This window comes from Triticum dicoccoides, chromosome 6A (assembly GCF_002162155.2).
Source record: "Triticum dicoccoides isolate Atlit2015 ecotype Zavitan chromosome 6A, WEW_v2.0, whole genome shotgun sequence".
Taxonomy (NCBI): domain Eukaryota; kingdom Viridiplantae; phylum Streptophyta; class Magnoliopsida; order Poales; family Poaceae; genus Triticum; species Triticum dicoccoides.
Window position 1 is genome coordinate 39,530,002 of NC_041390.1, and position 17,644 is coordinate 39,547,645.

General features: G+C 47.2%; 1 protein-coding gene across 1 annotated transcript; it reads right to left on the bottom strand.

The window, feature by feature from the left end:
- Positions 1-7,988: 7,988 nt before the first annotated feature.
- LOC119319235 (S-(+)-linalool synthase, chloroplastic-like) lies at positions 7,989-11,495 on the bottom strand. Its single transcript, XM_037593721.1, has 7 exons — positions 11,212-11,495; positions 10,505-10,730; positions 9,885-10,257; positions 9,488-9,706; positions 8,948-9,086; positions 8,522-8,761; positions 7,989-8,364 (listed from the first exon to the last, which is right to left on the bottom strand). Exons 1-7 carry the CDS (start codon positions 11,392-11,394, stop codon positions 8,092-8,094), a joined length of 1,653 nt encoding a protein of 550 aa, XP_037449618.1. The 5' UTR covers positions 11,395-11,495; the 3' UTR covers positions 7,989-8,091.
- Positions 11,496-17,644: the final 6,149 nt, after the last annotated feature.

Here is a 17,644-nt window from a genome sequence, read left to right on the forward strand (position 1 = left end):
GATGGCGTCGTGGAGCTTGAGGGACGCCACTGGCATCCACTTCGTCAAGATGGTGCCTCGGAGGATGGCGACACGGAGCTTGCTCGGACGATGCTTCGTCGTCTTCTTCATCAAACCGGCGCCAGGGAGGACGGAGGCATGGATCTCACAAGGAGGACGCCGCCAACGGCAACATCATCAAGCTGGAGCCCAGAGGCGTGGAGTTCTTAAGGAGGCCGCCGGCATGCCGCGATGAATGGCGGAGTGGAGCTCGCCAAGACGACGCCCATCGCCAACATCATCAACCCAGTATCATGAAGGATCGTGGCGTGGAGCTCGCAAGGAGGAAGCCGCCAACGCTAACATCACCAAGCTGGTGCCATGGAGGATGGAGGCATGGAGCTCGCAAGGATGTCGCCGCCGTGCCACGGTGGAGGTCGGCACGGAGGTTGCCAAGACGACACCAACGCCAATATCACCAATCCGGTGCCATGGAGGACGGAGGCGTGGAGCTCGCAAGGATGCCGCTGCCGTGCCGCGATGGATGGCGGCGCGGAGCTCACCAAGACGACGCCCATCGCCAACATCATCAACCCCATACCGCGGTGGATGGCAGCATAGAGCTCGCGAGGACGACGCCCATCATTAACATCATCAAGGTGGTGCCGTCAAGGACGGAGGCGTGGAGCCTGCGAGTATGCCGCCACCATGCCGTGGTGGATGGTGACACGGAGCTTGTCAAGACGACGCCCATCATCAAGCCAATACCATAGAGGATGGAGGCGTGGAGCTCGCAAGGATGCCGCCGCCGTGCCATGGAGGACGGCGACACTAAGCCCGCCAAGACCATGCCTATCATCAACATCATCAAGCCGTTGTCGCGAAGGACGGAGGTGTGGAGCTCGTGGGACAACACCACTGATGTCTACCTCGTCAAGATGGAGCCCACGACCCGGAACCATGGAGAGGACACACGCCCCAGTACTACCCGTAACACGGAGAGGAAGATGGTGCTACACGGTATCGTCCGTGACCCGGAGGAGAAGATGATGACATCGGCGCTCTCCATGACCCGGAGCCCATGAAGACGAGGTGTGATGGCGAGGAGGCAACGTGACTTTGCCATCACTAAGTTCCGATGGCCACGTGAGGCGGCGCCCTTGTCTTGGAGGACCGTCGTAAACACGGCGTCCAGCCGAGATGAGGTGCCAACCACACCGGCATTGCCGATATGAGTGAGTGTTGGTTTTACACCGACGCCAGTCTCCATAAGAATACTCTCGCGAGGCGAACCCCTTGCGTATCCCGACGGAACCGCTAAATCGTCAAGAAGTCTGAGCAGAGCAAGACCCATGCAACTTCACCACCGACTACATCAACGCTGTCAAGACCGACGAGGCGCGACGGCGAGGGCGAACATGGCGAGCACAAAGCCATGTTTTGAGCGGCACGTGTACCAACGAGGACATGGGCTTCGCCGCCGCCCACACCACACACACACCATCATCATCATGCATGGAGAATGCGAAGCGAAGACGACGAAGACGACCACACGGCTTAATCGGAGGTATCTCGCGGAGCAACTCGCGGGAGTAATTAACCGGGAGCTTTTCGAGGCCCCCGGAACCAGGAGACCGCACATCGCCATAGTCAGGCAGGCCGCACTAGTAGGCCACGGAGCGCAACCATTTTTTTATGTGATCTTGTAATTTTGTTCATCCAAAGAGATAAATAAAATACTTGTTTCCCGTATCACTTTTCTTTTTGTACTACGGTACACTGGCACGCCCGCATTTTTCTTTTTACCCGGCGCATGAGAGAAATCCATACTCCTTCTTTTTCCTTCTTCTCGGAGTGCATTTAAGATTTTTCTTGTGTCAGACAATAGCACCGACGCGTACAGTCATAGGACAATGGTATTCAGACACCGAAAGTGTTTCATAGTGTACCGGGTGATCATCAGAGTACTGGAGGGGGTACCGGACACCCCCAGGAGGTTAGTGGGCCTATTGGGCCATAAGAGGGGGCACACAGCCCACAAGGGGCTGGCGCGACCCCCATGGCAGCCGCCCTAGTGGAGAAAGGAAAGGGGGGATTCAGGCTCCCCCTTTCTTCCTCTCCCCCGATTCCTTCCCCCTCCTACAAATATGGCAGGGGCGGCCAAGGGCAGGAGCCCAAGTAGGATTCAGACCTACTTGGGGCGCCCCTTGGCCCTCTCCCCTCTTCCCCACCTATATATGTGTGTGTGGGGGGGGGGGTGACTAGCACCCGAATTTTTTATTAATAGTAAATGATAATTCTGTAATTCTGAAATTGGTAAAGGGCTGGTGAAAATTATAAAAATAGGAAGGACGCCAGGAATAACAGTGTCCAGGATGGACTCTATTGCTAACTGCGTCCAGGTCTGGACGCTAGTACGGATGGCGTCCAATCATTGCCCTTTCATTGGTGCTCTGATTAGGCTCAACCGAGTCGTTTTACTTTGATAGATAGAGATTTCATGACCAATATACTCTAATACACCTGCAGCCATCGCTTCTTACCTTGCTAGGTGGTAAGCAAGCTCTAGCACGAACATCATCAATCATCACAGGAGCAACATCATCTCACTAGCTGCTTGTCATTAGGATCATTCGCTCATCATTAGGATCATCCACCAGACCTATGGTTGGAGCATGTGAGTTGTTCCATGGCCTCGTTCAATCTTCCTTGTCTGATCTTGTGTATAATTTATTCAATGGTTACAAATGTATATTATATATTTGGCTAGGTTGTTACTTTTGGGCAATACAATTGATAACTGGCTAGTTTATGATAATAGATAAGTTGATCTTGAGTCGGCTGTCGTGCTTTTGCCTCTACGTGTCAGTGCACCACTGCCAACACTTCTGGAAGCATGGTGTGCCGGTGTCGTAGCCCAACGTGAACCTGCCGCATGGGTGGCACCTCAACCTCAATAGGGTTCTGGTGCCGACCGTGCCGGACTCAGGCCGCACGCAGCTGATGGAGATCCACCATCGTCATGTCTACTCTCGGACGACCTTTGCCGCAACCCAGCATCCACACTGGATTCGCCGAACTAGGACGCGTAGTTCGCCACTGAGCACGACCAGCATTGTCGGTCGTGCTACAAGGATGCATCCTATGCACCACGCGCGCTCACTGGTCCACCATCACCGTCGGTCATGGTGAAGGGGGGAGGATTGGGAGGCCTACATTGTGGCCCGCGAGGAGGCCACAAGGAGGTCCATTGAGGAGGCCGAGCGCAAGGAGCTCGCCAAGTGGCCTAGCCTTGCACACTCACTGGTTGAATCAGCGGCCAAAGTGGAGGCTAACATGCCCCCACCGCCTCTAGCACCGCTTGCGCCCGAGCCTATGGAGGAGGAGCCATGGCCACCGCTTGGGCAATCATGGTAGTGGACGAGCACGTTGCCATCGTATATCATGCATGCCCGTGTGGATGGGCACGATAGACGAGGAGGCCGAGTGGTAGGCTGCAGAGCGGGCGATGAAGGCCGAGCGGCAGGAGAAGCATCAGCTGGTGGTGCAGCAAGTGGCTACGTTGTCAGCCATCCAGCAGGCGTTCCCGTGGATGGAGACGCCAGTCTACGTCGACCTGGTCAAGGAGGAGGAAGAAAATGACGATGATCTACGGCCCGCCGCTAACTGTTTCTTTTATCTTTTCATTTAATATTTTTTTAGTTTTAATTAATGTAAATTGGATTCTGCTGGCTGTTTTATTAAAAAAATCGAAATCCAATGCAAATGTGAAATATGTTTGTCCGAGCATCTTCAGACCGGCGGACAAAAACAGAAATTAACGTCTGATTGACCGATTCAAATGAACAAAGAACAGATAAATTTTGTATCAGTTTAGGTTGCCGCGTCGGAGTTGCCCTTAGGTCGGACGAAGGCGAGGACTTTTCTAAGCTAGGTTGAACCAAACACTGGACGCTGCTAAGAATAGCGTCCAGGTGTGGACGTGGTTTGCAACAGCGACCAGGTCTATACGCTACTATTGATGGCGTCCTTCCTATTTCTCGAAATTCTAACTTATCATTACTAGTTTCGGAATTACAGCATTATTATTTATTATTAATAAAAAAATCAGGACTAGCACAACACAACATTGTCTTAGCCGTGTGTGGCGCCCCCTCCACCGTTTACTCCTCCGGTCATATTTCCGTAGTGCCTAGGCGAAGCCCTACGGAGATAGCTTCACTATCACCGTCACCACGCCATCGCGCTACCGGAACTCATACACTACATCGCCGTCTTGCTAGATCAAGAAGGCGGAGGACGTCATCAAGCTGAACGTGTGCTAAACGCGGAAGTGATGTGTGTTCGGTGCTCGATCGGTTGGAACGCGAAGAAGTTTGACTACATCAACCGCGTTGTTAAACGCTTCCCTTACGATCTATGAGGGTACGTAGAGGCACTCTCCCTCCTCGTTGCTATGCATCTTCATGGGTAGATCTTGCGTGTGCGTAGACATTTTTTTGTTTTGCATGCAATCTTTCCCAACATCGTCCCCCGCGTCGCTCTCCTTGGTGACACGGGGGAAACCCTAGATCAATGTCGCCATCCTCCCCTTGGCTCGTCGCCGCCGAAGGAGCGACCAGCAAAGCCCGCGCCGGCTCCAGTGAAGGTGGCGGCGGGGCCCTTTCTTCTATCTCGTCTGCAAGCATGGCGAGGCGGCAGCCAAGGATGGCACAGGGCGGGGCCATGGCAGCACGGGGCTTGTGTGTGCGACGCGGTGGTCCAGGGCGGCGCGTGGCGGGAAGCTTACTGCAGCGGCGACTCATGGCGTGTGGCAGGTGGCTGGCCGGCGTGGCACGGTGACGCGCGCGCGCCTCGCGCACGAGATGGGCGCTAGATCCATGGGATGTTGGCGTCGTTGCCGACGCACCAGATCTAAGGCGGCGCGGCGAGTTGGCTCGACCCGTCGGCGCGACTGGAACTGGGCGCTCTGCGAGGACGCGACCGGTCCGTGCGGCGGGGCGAGGGAGCAGTGCGTGGGTGCATCGAAGCGTGGCTACAGTTAGAACTAGGGCGGCGCGTGCATGTGTTTCTCGGGCGCCGTTCCCTGCGCAGATCTATTGTGTGTTGGACGCGTGCGTCTGTGTTGCTCCCGGCTGCGGGAGAAGCTGTGGGAGAGGAATGACACCCTCGCACGGTGTTGCATCCTCCTAATGGTGGTTCAGAAAGCTTGACGATGCTGCAGGTGGGAGGACGAGATGGTGGTGGCTGAAGGGCGATGAATGGCGTTGCTGCGGTTGTTGCATCCTTCGCTGGGATATGAATGGTCCGCAGGCGTTGCATCCTCGAGGAGACGAATGGCGTCGTGCTTGATTGCATCCTTCTGATAGGAGAAGAATGGGGCCGCTGTAGGTTGCATCCTCTGCCCAGTGGGGGACGCGGATGCAAGGTTGGAAGCATGTCGAGCTTGCCGGGGATGTGCGGATTGCCGTGGAGGCAGGGATAGTAGCTTGTTGTGTAGGCTGATTGGATCCAGGGCTCGAACTGTGTAGGTGATACGGCCGGCGAAAGTCGTACTCCGGTTGTGGTCGGAGTCGTCAATGGCGGCACCTTCTGGCGTCGCTCCCTCGCTGGAGGCATCGATGTAGCTACTCCCAACTTTCCTTTCCTACTATGCTCCAAGGGCAACCCTTGATCTAGTTTAGACCAGACGATGGCGGCGCTATCCAGCGTCCTGTTCCCTCTTGGGGTCATCGTCCTGGAGGTGGATCCAGTCAGAGGGATCTATGGCTCGTGTGGATGTGCATGTGTTGTTTGCCAAAAGATGTTGTCTGTATGGTTTTTGGGTCTGGTTTCCCTTATAAATTGGACCAATCTTCTTCTCCTGTTCAATGAATTTAGCAGTAATGCTAACATTGAAAAAAAGACACGAGATAGAGGGGGATTAGGATCTTATACACCTCGTATTTCTGTATGGTTATTGTTTTTACATGTAAGTTTTGTGCATAGTCTAAATCAGGGGACATAAGAAATAAAGTTTATGTTCAAACAATTAGCCAATACATCTACGTTTGCTTGAAGGATGTAACGCGTAATTGCCAGCTGATGCCAAATGGTATAACAAATTTGCACTCTAGTGAAATTTGAATACAAAATCTATTTCCTAGAGTGCAAAACTGAACATGCATCACATACATTGCAACACGTGCATGACCTTACAGGCGGCTCATGGCTTTTCACAAGTATATTCATTATATTTTTTTTGAACCGGGCATTACCCCTTTCCATTAATCGAATAACGGAAATACAACAGTCTTAGGACACTAGAAAAGGAGACGGGAAAGGGGAAAGCGAGTTCAACGCATCACCGGGAAACTCACCACAGGAACTCGCCTACGAGACACCTGCGGTGGGGCGAAAACCCGACGACACCTACAGTTCTCAATAGCCAACGCACACTGGCAGTATACTATGCAAAATACACGACCCATCAGGGCCACATACTCGCGCAGGAGTGCAGCACAAAAGCAGCCCTGTCCTCCTGGACCAGGGGAGAAAAGCAGGGAGTTGAGGACGCGATCCATCAAGTTGTCGCCGAATCTTCTGTCGCAGCGGCACAGATCATCAACATGTTGCTTGTACTACTCCTCAGCAACTGCGACCCATACTCCATCGCCTCACGGTCTGCCCCCTTCAAGAGACCTGCCCAATAGGTGATGAAGACACAAGCCGAAAACACAATCTCAAAAGGAGTTTTAGGAAGCTTAAACTCAAAGGTTGCTCTGCTTCGATAGTTCCACACTGCCCAACAGATGGCAGCAAGGCCGAAGGTATAGAATTTAGCACCATCAGGGAGATAGATATAGCACCAAGTGTAATATTGCCAAATGTTATTGGGGCATAATTCGGTGCCTAGGACTGCTCCCACCGATCGCCAGATCACCCTGGCAACTGGGCAAAGGAAGAAAAGATGTTGCGTCGTCTCAAGGGCAGCACAAAACGAACACTTCTCATTACCAGGCCATTTTCGACGTTTCATAACATCTCTCGTCAGGACCGCGTCCTGAAACAACTGCCACATAAAAATTTTGATCTTAAGGGGGATTTTGGCTTTCCAAATCCACCGGTAGTCACACCCTGCCAGGTTGCTTTCAAGCAACTTGTACATGGTTTTAGTAGTAAAGTGGTGTTTAGGTCCAGGAGCCCAGCCAACCTGGTCTGTTTAGTTGAAGAGATAGCATTCAGCACAGTTGTGCGCATCTCATTCCACATGTTTTCGAGCGGGGGGTTTAGCCTCCTGCGAAACATATCACCAGCCTCCACTCCTCCCAGCTTGTCAACCGTAATCTTAGGCAAATTACAAATGCTAAATAGCTGTGGATACTGAACACGCATAGGAGGCATTCCATTCAAAGAGTCCTCCCAAACTTGGGCTATATCCCCCGAGTTGATCTGGACTGTTCTCCCCCTCATATAGTAATCTTTCACTTTCATAATATCTTTTCAGATGGGAGAATCATTGAATTTGCTTTTCACCGTAGCAACTATATCCCTTTTCGAGTATTTGGCCTTAACGATATCCTGCCAAAGTCCATTTTGAGTATCCAGTTTCCACCACCATTTCACTAGGAGGCTGATATTCTATTTACGTAAATCCTTCACACCCAAACCACCCTTGTCCTTGGAGCGACACACTCTGCTCCAGCGAACCAAGTGATATCTTTTTCGTCCCTCCCAACTTTGCCAGAAAAACCGACGTCTCCTCTTGTCAAGGATTTTGAACGACCAGCATTGCCAGAAAAATCGTTCAAAATCTTCCACCACCATTTCAAGTATATTCATTATATAACCACTAGGAAGTAGGAACACGTTCGCTAGAGTCGTGTTATGCATAGGAATTTTTTTGAACGATTCATAGACGAAGATTGAATACCGCTGGACATGCATATAAGTGAGAAGGGCACTAGCCGCTAGATTTGCATGTCATGCACAGCTTGGGCACAAGTATCATTTGTGGAGCAGATTCACATTAGCTAATGGTGCATCATACTAGTCCATGTTTCAACAGGGCAACCCTCAAAATTGGTGTGCTACATATATAAGACTTACATACACAATGGTAGCATGCATTATTCAAAAGAGCAACATCCTAGTGTAATCCTCCAAGGCGGGGAGCCTCTGCTCATCGTCATAGCCATACATGATGCTGACCATCCTTGCAAAGTTGAGAGACGCCCCGATGAAGCTAGGTGGTATTGTGGACTTTGTCTGAGAGAAGTATTCCCTGTTTAGATCCTCCCATTCACCCGCTATCATATCCAACATGTGCTTCTCCGCATCAGCATGAGGGTTTTCTCTCTGGTACAAATCCTTGTATGATCCGTCTAGCCCTTCCTGCAACTCATCCTGCATGGGACACATAATTTCTTTTCAGATCATGCCTAATGTTGTCAATGTCAACTTGAATGCACACGCACCAGGATATGGTACGAAATAACTCATGTAAATAATTAGTATTACTAATTATATAGTCTTGTGCATAAACTTCTCGGTGTGTTCTGACCTTTGCACTCCCCATGTCATCCCAGAGCCTCATGATCTTCGCAGGGCAGGAGACGACCTTGAGGATGTGGTCGTTGTTGTCCTCCGTTAAATCATGCCCAAGCATGAATAAAAGATGCATAAATAAAAGTAGTGCTCCTGAAGTGATGACACCATTTCTTAGGTAGTCCTCCGATGTAGGAACCTGATTAGTAGATAGCCATTTTCCCTCGATCATGAATCCATCAAACAAGGTTGCCCACTGCAAGAAAAAAGGCATGAATGCAATATAATTCTTCCAGTGTCATTTTCTTATATTGTATTCATTACAATTAATCACAAGTTATATAGTACACAGAAATATGTGAGGTGGTACTATTAATATATTTATTAGTTGCTTAGACAAATTAAACTAAAGAAAATGAAAAACCATTTCGAGTAGACATACTGCTTGCTTGAGATGATTGATAGGGTTCAATCCATGCTCTTTTCTGACCATATCAGCGATATCATTTGTGATGGTATAAAGAGCCTTGTAACATGATATCATGTAACTCGGCAGTGACTCGGCAGCTGCAAGATCCCACCTGTCAAAATATGAACTTTGCGCGTCAAACTTTTATATCAATATTTTTACATTATGTGTTTATGTATAAGGTCGCGACTAACCCATGAGTTTGATTATACCATTAGCAAAAATATGCCATTCTGGGCATAAGCAGCCTTGAATATGCAATGCTTTCTCTTTTTGTATGAATATATATATGAATAATTATAAAACTATTAGTATATCAAGATATTTCTCGCAAAGGCCTAATGTTTGTGTCAAACCAATCCTAATACCTCTGTAAACATGATGTGTCAAAATTATAGAATTTTTAATGTGCAATTAGACATATCTAAGATGTCATTCATTCACAAACAAAAGTAATTATACTTCATTCCTAAAATGCAATGTTGTTGTTATTACGGGAACATCAATGCTCACATTTTGATCGCCTCATTAAAGCGAGAGAGCTCCTCTTGTGTGGCGACAAGATCAAAGATGTCGTCCACAATGTAGACCATTGAGATAACCTTTGTGGCCTCAACCCGATATCTTGAGAAGGAGAAACCCTCAAGGATAGTCATGGACCACATGTACCATTTCAGAACTTGGTCCCTTGCAGTTGGAATTTCTTGAGACAATCCCAAATCCACCCACCATCTGTGTGAAAATGAAGTTTTCATAGTAAAATATCACCACATCTTTAATTGTGCGAATACATGAGCAAAAAAATATGTTAATCTATTAATTCCAAGTGAGTTCTCTCTTATCAATATGCAGGTGGGTCAATGTCCTCAACAACTAATAATGGAAGGAGTGTATTTTATTATATTCCTACCTCTTAACCTCTTGCATTTCACTCTGATGTTGCAACTTCTTCATCTGAAATTCTGCAAGTGCCAGCTTCTCAATTGCAGTGTGCCTAGTAGGCAAGTTCTGGAGGTAACTCAAATGATGCCTAGCCTTGTATTGCCTCAGGCTCACATGGTAGGGATGGTCTAGTGACTTCATCACATATCTCGCAAGGTTTGGCTCCAAATACTTAAGTGCAAATTTCATGTGCTTACTTGAGAATTCCTTTGCCTTGTAGAGTGAAGCTTCTCCCATGTTGAGGTGTGACATGTCATGCAAGCTCAGCAACCCTCTAAGGTCTTTGCTATGCCTAAGGTTGAAATCCCCATTATCGTTTGTGAACTTCTGAAGAACATCGTCTGCCATACAGCGAGAAGAAGGTGTCTTAGGTGCATGTCATACATAACGAAAATAATACGTCTCATGAGAGGTGCTTCTATGCTACACAAGGGACCCTTATTTTTTATTATTAAACTTGGTTACTCTAAGCCTAATTTATTATTAGCAAAATTATCACATAAAATCATATCGTTGACCAAATTGCACTAAAGTTTCCAAACTCGTGTGTTTGTCTAACCCAACATACTAAACCAGTATTTTACTGACCTGCCGAAACATAATATCCAACTTCTCTCATCAGCCTTAAGGAAAGGGTTGCGTCAAGTAGATCATCACTATGGAGGAGATCCATAGACGAGTCCATTATGTTATCGATTTCATCCTGGAAATAGTTGTCAATGCAGAGGCGTTTGAGGTGATCAACCATGCTCAACATTCCTTTGTTGCTCTTCGGATGTTGATGAAGCAATGCTTGAACATTCATTAGGCTTTCCTGGTATTGCACATAGAGCAAACTTCTTTTTAAAAAGAATACAAAATCTAGATAAGTGCAATATATATCATATATTATTTGCATTCAACAATAGGCGATATCATAGGAAAATAGTGCATATAATGTAGGTTTATATTTTATTAACATAGTTTGGAAATTAACAATAAAACATAGAGATTGAAATTGTGCTCATTCCAGAAACATCATTAATTAATGAAACACACATTTTCTGTGTCTCGCTGGTTCCTGAATAGAAGCAATTATTCAAAGTTATCTTGAAAAGGCAATCCATGAATTGCTAGACTGTGGTTAAAAGATTCTTGTGGACGGATTAAATTTTTGACTCGGTTTATACAACATGATTTAGGGACGAAGGCAGTATAATTAGCCAGAAAAAGGCACACAAACTTGCATGCTAATTGCATTCAAAGTACATGCCAATGTTGCGGTCTATATATGTTTGTACCGTAAAAATATATACCTGGAAGTCAAAATCATCGGACAGCTCATGGGACACTGGCTCCCGCCCGGGATATATCACTGGCGAAGGGCGAATTAACCCACGGTTTCGGCCACTCTGGCCACCATTTCTGGCCACCGGCAAAGCCGAATGGAACAATGGCGCGAAGGAGGATAAGGAGAAGCATACATGCGCAGCAGCCATCACGTGCTTGACTAATGTGATTTGCTACAGCTGATCGGCTGATGTTGTATCGTGGATGATATGGGATGAACAAGAGTACGTAGCAGGCTGCTGCTGCTATGTCTTGGGATGGATGGGGGATACGAGCAATGCATGCATGTCCTCCAGATTTATAGGGTGAGGAGAGGAGGCGAGGTTGCAGCCGCGTCGATCCTCCACCGAGTGGCGAGCCGTGTGGAAAATTTACTAAACGTCATGCATGCGCTAATCTGGTTTTGTTTTTCGTCTAGGGCTAGTGTACCATCCATTCTTTGTCTGGAGAGTGCACCATGCACCTTGCTAACTCTGGACTCCGATGTCTAGTCTGGTCGTCGTTACGAGACAAATACCTATATATTTGTGCACACGGTTTCTCCCTGCACAACTGGCAAGAGCCACACACGTAAGTACTCTATATACCTATATTTGTACGTCCTGCCACGTGAACGTCTCGATCTGACACCTGGTCAAAAGGGTCCGTTTGGTAGAGGAGGCCATCGAAAGGTCTGCCGATTGACCAGTTTTCCATCGGTTGCTGCCTGTCAAGCTCACGACAATGTACGTATGCCACATATTATAACCTACGTACTGAACCACTGCTGCCATTATCAACTTTGACCCCCAGCTGAACCATGCATGCACAGTAGCTAGCTACTAATAGAGCGGTCAAAAAACATTTACCCCACCAAATGTAACATGTGTGTACAACGACTGGTACAGCTGGCATTGTCTCGTGTGCAACTGCCGCTTTCTGGAATTCTTGGGTCAAATTGTTATTATTTACTTTTGGTTTGTTACATACAAAGAGTACTGTTCATCCACTTAAATTTGATGCTGAACGGAAGATAGACGGAAAAAGTAGAAAAGGGACAGAAAGGGTGGAGACTCTTCACGGAGACTCACTCCACAATGAGTCAAAGCTCTAGATCCAGTGTACCCCTCGGTACTGCTTCAATACCAGCAACCTACAGGAGGGACTTTTTTTTAGAGGAGAGGCGTCACACTTACAGAAGCGCGAATGTCCATTTCTAAGCCCAGTGCACCCGGTGAAAAGGAAATTCACAAAAATACTGAAACAGTTTTTAAAAATTGATTTTTTTAAATGGAAGATAATTTGGTGCTGAAGGTGCGCTTCAAATTTTGGATCATTTGGACATATGAGTAGCTCTTAGCAAAAAATACAAGTTGGGTCAGAAAAATAAACGAATAGTAAATCTTTTCACATACCCTAAATTTCTCTTTTTTTCTAAGAGATACTCAGATGTCCAGATGATCTGAAATTTGAAGCGCATATCGCGCGCTAAATTATCTTCCATGAAAAAAAACAGATTTTTTGAATGTGTGTGTGTTTTTTGTTCATCGCGGGTGCAGCTGAGCCTGGACACCGAATCGCCGCTCTCTCAGCCCACTTAATTAAGTGAATATACCATTTCACAATCTAAAGACAAGTTTTTCCTCGACACAAATTTGTATTTCTTGCTATTTATCGGTCTGTATGTAACTTTCTTACAGATTTAGAAAAACACTCAGTTATGTTTAGACTCTCGGTATCACCCGCAAAAAAGTTATAACGTCGACGCATCATTTACAGTCTTCTAGAAAGCAGACTATGCATAGAAGACATCCACGTGGGTAGTATTTCAGCTCTCTCAGCATTATAAAATGGTGGTACAAATATAGCATCAACTTAAACCACAAAAATTTCCCATCTATATCTCATAGGAGCATGCCACCAAAAGAAAGAGAATCTCGTATCAAAGACCGATTTTCCATATACAAGGAAACAAACATATAGAGGAGAGTGACCTTTGACTATGAGGAAACAAACAACAGTAGGTTCATGCTATTCAGTACCAACGATAACGACGAGGAATTAATTGTTACTTTTCCACACCCTTTCTACTTATACGTCATTGCATATGTTGGAAGTCAAAAAGAACATAAGAAAATGTATACTTACGTGCCCTAAAATCAGAAATGTAATAAAACGACATAAAATGTAAATAACGCCATATTTTGGTGCGGTTTTACATGGTTATGACCAAGGTTTTGGGTACCGCCCGATAAATTTGGATACCTGGCGGTATCCACGTTTCTCGCCGCCCCACGAGAAATGCCCATCCCGAGCAAAAACAAAATAAAAAATTACAATTTTCCAACTTTAAACACTCAAAGTATAGTAAAACACTATAGCTCTCAGTTACATCAAAATTCTTAGTTGTGGTGTGGTGGTAACCTACTATTTTGTGCCTCGAGAGGTAGCTGGTTGTATTCGTGTTCTCACACTTTTTCTTTGTCTATTTTTCAGAACACGTAAGTAGGAAAAATGTAAAAAATAAAAAAATAATGACCCGAAGGGTCGTACAAGCAACCTCACACCACTTAGCACCCACGTAGTAGACTTTCCACTGAGCTAATACCTCTTTTATGATTGATATCCGTTCAAGTTATTTCAATGTCTAGTTTAGAAGAATTTGAATTCAAAATTCAATTATAAATTTCGTTTCAAATATGTTCGGTATTTCTCGGTAACCGTGGTAACTGAGAGTATGGCCCCCCCACGAGAAAATTTGTCCATTCGGAATCCAAAACCTTGGTTATGACTTGTATCTTGCGTTTCTGATGCTGATTTTTTGTTGTGAGCCAGCTTGTATGGAAGTATTTGTATATTCGAAATGCAAGGACATAATAACACTATGGTTTGAAAATAACTTAATCTACACCCTATGCGGTGAAATACATTTTGCGTGCATGTGTTTGCTACGATTCTGTATCAGTTGGCACTTTGCGCCAAGAAACTCAAGTGGCTTACTAGGGAATTTATGTTCTGGTTTGGATTGCGTGCTGCCAGTGGACTTCATACTGTTGATATCATCTCAGTGTGGCCTGCCGCACTTTTATGATCTGGCTACATTTGTTGTGACCGTACGTATTAAAGGTTTGTGATAAGTGCGTTGGTTATATGCATCCTTGATACGGAGAGTGGAGACGATAAGAACTTCCTTCAGAGAAATATATCATGGGGTCGCTAGCTAGATGGTCTGGAGGGATATTTCCTGGAAAACACAAATGTTCTCCATGACACTGCTGGCATCCAATGACAATTTTACCTTTTAGCTATTGGCTAGCTGGCACTGCACTTGTGGGTCTCGTACGTTTATTCGATGGTCGCCGTCTCACGTACAGACATGAGAGACCATGTGTAGAGAAGTATCGTGATATATATATACATATGTATGGTCGTCAGGCATGAAGTATCGGAATAGCTATGTACTACTACGTGTGAAAAGTATTATTTGGCTGGACATAACAAGAGTCGCTGCCTCAGCTATGTTGCTGTCTGGAGAGCCTGTTAGTTCAAGGAATTACTTCTGAGATTGGCTGCAGTTTGGTCAGTGACATAGCTATCATCCCTTGGACTGGCTGCAGTGGAGCCATATTCAGGCTTACTCTAGAAGCAAAAGCGCACTTCGCTGCACAGTCTGTGTTCTGATTGATTGTACAGTTGTTGTTTACTTTCGGCCTCTGAATCTCCTCTGGTTTAACCTTTGTGAGTCGAAGGAATTTCCTCTGGCGAATTTATATTGCATGAGTATTTGTCTTGTGCTAAAGGAAATTGGAGATTTTGGAGAAATTGTTGCCAATAGAAAATTCCTTCTCTTGCATTATTTATCACAACCAGCTCCTTCTCAAGCAAAAGCGGGTCATGCCAGTCTTGAGTCTTGACAACAGACCTGACACTTGCCTTCTTTTCAACCTATAATTAGTGTTGCCATTTCAGTTAATATCTGCATCACTTGAGTTTATTACTACCAGAAAACAGAATTAAATATCAGGTGCAAGCATACTATAATGATCCTGCAAAATAATTATACGGAGAAGATTTGTCAAAAGGATTTATTCAAGTATTTACACAGAACTCCTGCAAAAAAAGAGTATTTAAGTGGGCACACAAGGCTGTCACAAGGATGTGACGACTCTTGCTTTTTGACGATTGTTGTTTATGTACTGGCCTTAGTTCCTTTTTTTTCATTTGTTTGTTTGGTTGGCCATGGCTTGTTTCGTTTTTGTATGCATTTTGTCATCTTTACACATTCTCCTAGCGAGTACAAAGCAACAAGTGTTTGGGTGCTTGTTCAAGAGAAATGCATGCTTTATTGTTTGTCCACAAAAAGAAGGCCTAGTCAAAACAATCTTGCGCTTCTGGTAATATCATACATGCAAAACATTTTTTTTAGAAAAGGAGGATGACCCCCGGCCTCTGCATCTGGGCGATGCATACGGCCACTCTATTAATTATTCTCACAAGACTTTATAAAGTCAAACACCAGTAAGACTAAAGCCTTCGTCTAAGCAACAAATTGTTGCTACACCTATCCAGTTGATGAAGGGGCACAGATAGTCTGGGCCCAATACCAAACAGACATAGTAGCCAAATTAAAACATATAAGACATGAGGTCCCATGCCGGGTATGGGGCACCTACCAGTCCGGCAACCTCCTCAACCAGGACGCCTGCCAGGTATGAGGCCGCCGCAGCCACCTACCACTAATCCATCTTCAGAGCTGTATTGTTGCATCAACCGTGTCAGGTCTCTCTGCCATCGGCGCCACCACGACGCCAGACAGTGTCGTCCTCCTGTGCGAGTCCATCCTCGCACATCGAACTGCGAATCTACACTGCGCCACGCCGTCGAAATCCGTCGCCATCAATGTGTAGGATGAAACACTGCTCCACCAAAGATGCTGTCTGCTGGTTCTGTGAAGCCGAGTGCACCTCCAAGAATGCCGCCCCCAAGGGGGTAACGACACATGCTTGCCGCCAACATCCGATCAGCTGATCTAGGGTTTCCACCGGAGGTATTGAGTGGAGTTGGGAGCTTCACCTCGACGATGCCTTCATGAGGGAAACGATGACAAGGACATCGTCATCACCGGCTCCGACCATCGACCGAAAACCAGGTTTTCACCCGGATCCGTCCCAAGAAATCCACCCGACAACTTGTGCACCGTCTCAACCGCCTTCAAAGCCCCAGATCCAGCCGCCTAGATCCGGTGACCATCCGCAGCAACAGTGCAACCGTAGGAGCCCTGGCGGAACGGCCACAGCCTGAGTGTGCCACCACTGGAGCCTAGGAGGAGGGATCCCACCCCGCCTCACCAAGCCGCGTGAGCCGCCAAGATGGATCCCACGCGCTCGTCACCGTCTCTGATCCGAACCAATCCAAAGCAGATCGCCGTCACAGATCCGCCTTGGACAGGGACTGCACCACGCCATGCCACCGCAGGAAGCCCTAGCTTCACGAGCCGCCACCCTCCAGGGCCGCCGCCCCGGGATCCGGGCAGAACATCGCCCCTGCCACCGGCCATGTTCCGCCGCCGCCGACCAGCCAAACCGCCGGCCACTGCGACCTACGCTGCCATGACCAAATACGCCCATCGAGCAGCTGGCACCACCAGATCTTCCATGAAGTCCGCTGCCTCCTCCCATCACCACACCGCCAAAGCGCCGTCGACGGTCAGATCGGCCGCGCCGCCGCGACGACGGCTCAGATCGGGGAGGAGGGCCCCTGCGCCCCGTGTCACCCGCCTCACCCAAAGGAACACGGAAGGGAGGGGGGACTCCGCTGCCGCTGTCAGCCGCCCGGGGCGCCCGGTGGCCTCCTCCGACGGCGGCGGAGGGGAGGGGAGGGAGGGGTTGGGAGCCCGGCGGCTGAGGGGCTAGGGTTCCACCCGAGCCGCCCTAGCGGGGGGCGACATGAGGGACGGGGGGCGAAACCCTCATACATGCAAAACATTCAGATGCAATAACAAAACAATGCTAGTAACATGTGCTGATAAGGAACCTGAAAATGTACTGTCTTTACACATCACGGGACTTAATAATGCAATATCACATTGAAGTTATGGAAGGTCAGAAAGGCTAACCATATGGTTTATAATTGTAAATCTAGGCACATCATATTCCAATGATATTCCAAATTACCAAAGTTAAACTTTCATAATCCCTAATCACAGCTATTCACTCCAAGCTGATGCCGTGTTGCTTACATATAATTTATTGTTTGGTGGAAAGAAGTTGGTGAAGAGGTAATTAGAGAAGGGGAAATTAACCAGTAGGGCCACTTAAGATGCCATTATTTCCTTAGTAACACATGAAAACAAGCACTACAAATATTGTACTTGACCCACAGTTTGAAAAAAGTTGTTGAAAACTAAGGGCTTCTTCGGTC

Excerpts from the sequence above, each read along its gene's own strand:
- LOC119319235 (XM_037593721.1), bottom strand. The coding sequence starts at position 11,394 with ATGGCTGCTGCGCATGTATGCTTCTCCTTATCCTCCTTCGCGCCATTG. Across the intron at positions 10,731-11,211 it reads CCGATGATTTTGACTTCCAG|GAAAGCCTAATGAATGTTCA; the intron begins GTATATATTTTT and ends GTGCAATACCAG. Across the intron at positions 9,707-9,884 it reads GAAATGCAAGAGGTTAAGAG|ATGGTGGGTGGATTTGGGAT; the intron begins GTAGGAATATAA and ends ATTTTCACACAG.